The 5,363-nt window shown below is 30.3% G+C and overlaps 1 protein-coding gene across 1 annotated transcript in view; it reads right to left on the bottom strand.

The window, feature by feature from the left end:
- The window catches only part of LOC106478635 (transmembrane protein 5-like), an 18,740-nt gene continuing 13,377 nt past the window's right edge, over positions 1–5,363 (bottom strand). The window contains exons 4-6 of the mRNA XM_013939194.2: positions 4,543–4,848; positions 3,247–3,417; positions 1–519 (exon numbers count right to left, since the gene is read on the bottom strand). Of these exons, the coding sequence (XP_013794648.1) occupies positions 96–519; positions 3,247–3,417; positions 4,543–4,848 (901 nt within the window). The 3' untranslated portion in view covers positions 1–95. The remainder of the gene's footprint in view (positions 520–3,246; positions 3,418–4,542; positions 4,849–5,363) is intronic.

Below are 5,363 nucleotides of genomic sequence, written 5' to 3' on the forward strand. Positions count from 1 at the left end.
TGATCAAAACAAAAAAAAATAGTTTATTTACATACATTTAAGCACCAGCTATTAAATATATGATACACACAGAAAACGCATGATATAAAATGCATCTAATTCCCATAAAAAAATTTTCGTTTTAAAACCATAATTAGTTGTTCGCGTAAATGCATCTTAAAGTTTTCATACCATTCCACAATCTTAATTCTTCTTGCCTTCTTTTCTTCGGATGATAACAGAAATTCCTTTTGCATGACCTGGGAAAGCTCCGACCAGTGTTTCACATAAATAACTGGTGCATCATATAGCTTTAGTAAGCGTAATGGGGATTCAACACCTAACAAGGCTGATGCTTTTGAATCAGAACAGTCTCCAGGTGTATTTACATCTTCAACAACAGGGACGGAACCAAAGGACATGGCCTCGTAGATGCGATAACATTCAGGATTCATACCCACAGGATTTAAAGTCAAGTCACTAAGTTTTAAACTCTCAATGTAGGACTCTAGACTTTCTTTTGTTTCTGCTGCCTGCCATCTGTCAAAAACAAAAACTATTCTTAAAAAAACAAAACAAGCTATTAATTCAGAAACTTTTACACATTTATACAGAAAACAAACAAAGGAGTAACCTTAGATATATGATATACATATACTGCTTTCAATTATATTTATATAATTAAAAAATAAATATTGTTTGATTATTTAATTAGCTGATATTCAGAACACTGCTGACAACTAGGTAAAAAACTCATAAAGCCAAATATGGAGCCACAACCACTGAAACCTAAGTTAGTGTTATAACCCCCAAAACTTATTGCCAAGCCAATGGGAAGGATAATCCTAGAAAATTCAGTTATTCCCTTTACAATTGTTAACTTATAATGACAAAGTAAAAGTCACCTTATAGCTTGTAAGTTTACTGAAAGACAGTGTATGTGGTTTGGACATTTGCAAAGAGCTATTCAAAAACCATCACTAATTTTGAACTGAAGGACTAAATGGAAGACAGCTAGCTAGTCAACAGCACCCAATGAAAACTTTTGGGTGCCTCTAATTAAATAGTAGGATTTGACTGTCACTCTTAGAACACACCCACAGTTACAAATTGTGAAGAATAATTTTGTGGCAACAGGATGTAAACCATGGACCCTCAGAGCCACAGTTTTGCATGCTAAACTTCTACTAAACACCTTTAGTCTTAAATGTGAACCTTGTACTCATTAATTCTAGATATTTTACGGAAAGAATCCAGTCCTTTGAATATCTCTTTCTTGTTAACTACTAGCTCATTACTGTTGATGATGAATCTTTAGAAACACCAATTACAAGATAGTAAGAGGATGTTAAAAGGAGGATATTTCTTCATACCAGACCACAACATGCTTAATCTTTTGGAAAAAGTGTAATATCTCTTATTTATGTTGTGTTGAGTCACAAATGTTTTTACATCTGATAATTTGTTTACTAAGTTACAAGCACAAAAATGTCTCATAACAATGCTAATAAACCTTTTCATTGAGTCAGATTCACATGTATTAATGAAAAGGGCATACGATAAGGAAAACCTTAAGTCATTTTATGAGAAAGTTGAAAGAAATGTCTTCATTTAATTTCACACACATAATTGTCCAGCAAATTTTTAGATATAACAGTTACTTTAAATAACTTTTTACAACAATTTATCATAAACCCAATGATAAATTTCTTCACTTTTATAAGCTAGATCCACTTCATTACAATAACTTTTCCATTTAATCAGATCCTTACTTTGTTCTTTAGGTAGAGATAATCAAATTATTTTAATAACGAATATGGCAAACTACATGGTACATTTAATTACTGTGAATATCCACATTAACTACTGTCCCATCATATAACTAAAGCAATTAATTACAACACTGAAACACCACGAAAACAGACAAGCGGGTAAGCATCAACTTTAGTATCCCATACTTTTAAAGTGGTTTAGTTCCACCAAGGTGTAAAAAATTCATGTTAACAGTCTCTCTCTCTTTCCAAACCTTCCAAAACATATCTACTTTCCATCTCTCAATTGATAACATTTCAATGTGCCTCAAGACTGGATAATTAGGGTTGTTTCTTCTTTCCCTTTGTATTGAACTATGCCTCATTGTGAAAATGGTTTGTTGCCTTGAAATTTCCATTCATTTAATGTATTTCAGTATACTAAACTCACTGTATATCTACAGCTGTTAAATCTTGAAATTCAAGAATTATAACACTTATAAAAATACTGACCTGTAAGGCCTTTAATGCTATTTATTTGTTTCCTCTACTTTTCTCAATTGTGGTGCATTTTCTACGTGTAAAACTAGATGTACTTTAGGAGTAAAAAGCACAATTGTCCAGAATTTATCACAAGAAACAAAACCAGTCAGTGTCTACTGAAACACTTATGGTTTGTTATCTTTTAAAATTGTTGTTACTTTTTTAAAATTCAGGAGCATACTCTAATATAAAAGGTTATCATCATGTTTGAGCTACTGACTCACTGGGCTTTAAGTCATAAATTCTTTCTCTTCTTCTGCTCTGTGTAATTTACTGTGGTGTATTTGCATCATGATCTCGCACTGTAGCAAGGTACATGTTTCAGTCACTAAATAATATATTCTGTTCATTTGTATCAAAGTCGAGAAGGCCAAAAGCACTCAGCTATCTTTTATTATTTTGTTTCTTCATTTGATTAGTTTTGTATCTTTAATTTCATGCTTTATTCCATTTCTATTTTTTCTGTGTTCATTGTAATATACATATTTTTCTAATGTGAAAATTTTGGATAAGTTTCATATCTTTACTTTTGTGCTTTATTCTATTTATGCTTAATTGACAAAAACCTTTTCAAGTTTATAAATACCATTCCCTACTTGGCACAGTAAATACCCTATTTTTACTTATTGGTTTTTGGTAGATCAGTGCACAATTATTGTTTATATTTAACAATATATAGATATCATAATGGCAAAATTTGTTAGTTTAGCAACACTAACAAAAATTCATAACAATTATTGTATTAGAAAAAATATATTCTCTCCATTTGTTTGTCTTCCAAAGTATATTAAGAATCTTTCGTCTTTTAGTTGAAAAAATTTTCTTTCAGAACCAAGCAAATCTGATCTAAAATATATTCTGTTACTATTTCGGTATATTGAAAACATTTCAACTTAAAGTTCCGACAACACATAACTGCAACCACTCTTTAAGTAAAACAATGCAACACAGATTTGAAACAGCTGTTTCTTACTCTTTCCTGGGCTTCACAATACAGAATTGGTCTAATTTATTCTGTTGAATAATTTCTAGCAGTTGTTGTCTAGAGGAATGGGGATAAATTGTTCCCACATAATTACACGTGAACGGGCGATTTGTATCAATATCCAAACTTCGCAGCTCAGGCTTGGGAAAGTTCCGATAGCTACAAAAAACAAAACTTTTTATTGATTTTATTTGAAATAAGATTAAAACTTTAACATTAAAAACTCATTAGTTTTTTAATCATTTTAACACAAATAAAGCAAGGTGAATAATACAGGTATAAGAAAATAGTATTTACTTACTTCTTTCATGTCAATTAATAACACTACACAAAATTAAAATGGAACATATTAAGGTGCATTTCAAGGGATTTTTTTCTTCTTCAGAATATATCTTGTTATTGAAACTACAATTTCAATTTAGATAAAACATTCATTTACTGGCTTAAACACATTATTTACATATAAAAATTTTTATCTCAAAAGAAAGGATGCAACAATTACAAAATTGCTTTCCTTTCTAGAATGAGTGAGTGAGCACTCATCTTCTATCTTTAACTTGCAAGAGCAGGTGTACATATCGAAACTTACGATCTGCTATATCAAAAGTCTCTATTGTAAAAAATTATCTTTCATGTTCTCAAAAGTATTTTTATACGAATAATTAGAACTTCAACAGTTGTAATGGCTGTTAAATTCTAGCAGGGAAAATTGACGGTGGGCAAGGTTATAAGAGTCTGGAGAGACTCATAACTGTTAGTTGATAACATGGAAGACTGATAATAACTCCATTGATTTGTTGCATTATGCATGATAGTCTACCACTCAAAAATTCATCTTGATTTTACATACCTATATTGTTTTATGCCAACTTTGTGTATATAATTTTTCCACATATACTTTTGAAAGTCCATTTTTTAGCTATTGAAAATATAAATGGAACACAAAACTGCCTCAATACTTTTTCATTTCGAGCTAAATCACAACAAATTAAACATAAATTTAAGATTTAAACATGTACTGCATGCTTAATTCAGTTGTTTCGTAATTTACCCAGAATGCATTTCTTCAAATGAGTTTATTTAATTGGAAATATGTTACCAAAGTCTAACTTTTTTTTTTGTCAAAAACATTTGTGTACTTTTACTCTAAAATATCACTCATTCTCAAACATAAAACCTCAACAACTCAAATTTTGCTAGTTGTACAAAAAAAGTGAATACCAAAACATCATATTACTTATGGTTTGTTTGTTAAGAAATATTTACGAGGAATATTCTACTCACGTAGCAACTCCTAAAGGCCACTGAAAGAAGTGAACATTATCAATGAGTGGACTATCGTAGACAAGAAAAGTTACATTGACACGACCTCCATTAAATGACATATAAGGTAAAAGCCAGTCATTATGACATTGTTCATTGCCTAAAAGGACAAGTGCTACGTTTTTTAAATATTTCAATTTTGGAAGAAACTCCAACCACACTTTGGCAAATGTCACTTTTTCTTCATTTCTTCCATTTAGTATAAGGATGAGATTCTCAACATCAGAAGGAGCTTTGAGAGGAATTAACCCAGGACCAGTGCGAAACCTAAATATAATTTAAAATATATTAATATAGGAGTGAATATAAACACACTCACTGAGCACAATAGAGCCACAAAATACTATACAATATAAAATGTATTTAAATCTGTTAGACATCAATAACAACAATACAATAACCTGTCTATACAATTTCACTTTTTTTTTTCTGGTTGGTTGTATGAAAAGGTAACACGATGAGATATATAGTTTCAAACATTACACATATGCAAGTCTGAAAAAACATCTTAGCTTTTCATGCTTAATACATGCCATTTCTTACTGAATACAAATATATCAACTGTTGATGAAATTTCATAATTTATTATATAATAGGATTAGAAAAAAGGGAAGCAGTAGCCCATTTAAACCTTTAGTTAATCTTATTAGTGACAACATACAGTTAATATAAAATTAAAAAAAAAGAACAGAAATGCAAAATACAGTGAAGAAACCACAATCAAGGTTTTTTTTTTTTTTTTTTTTTAATTTTGTGCAAAGCTACACAAGGGCTGTCTGCGC

This window comes from Limulus polyphemus, unplaced genomic scaffold (assembly GCF_000517525.1).
Source record: "Limulus polyphemus unplaced genomic scaffold, Limulus_polyphemus-2.1.2 Scaffold11, whole genome shotgun sequence".
In the NCBI taxonomy this organism is placed as follows: Eukaryota; Metazoa; Arthropoda; class Merostomata; order Xiphosura; family Limulidae; genus Limulus; species Limulus polyphemus.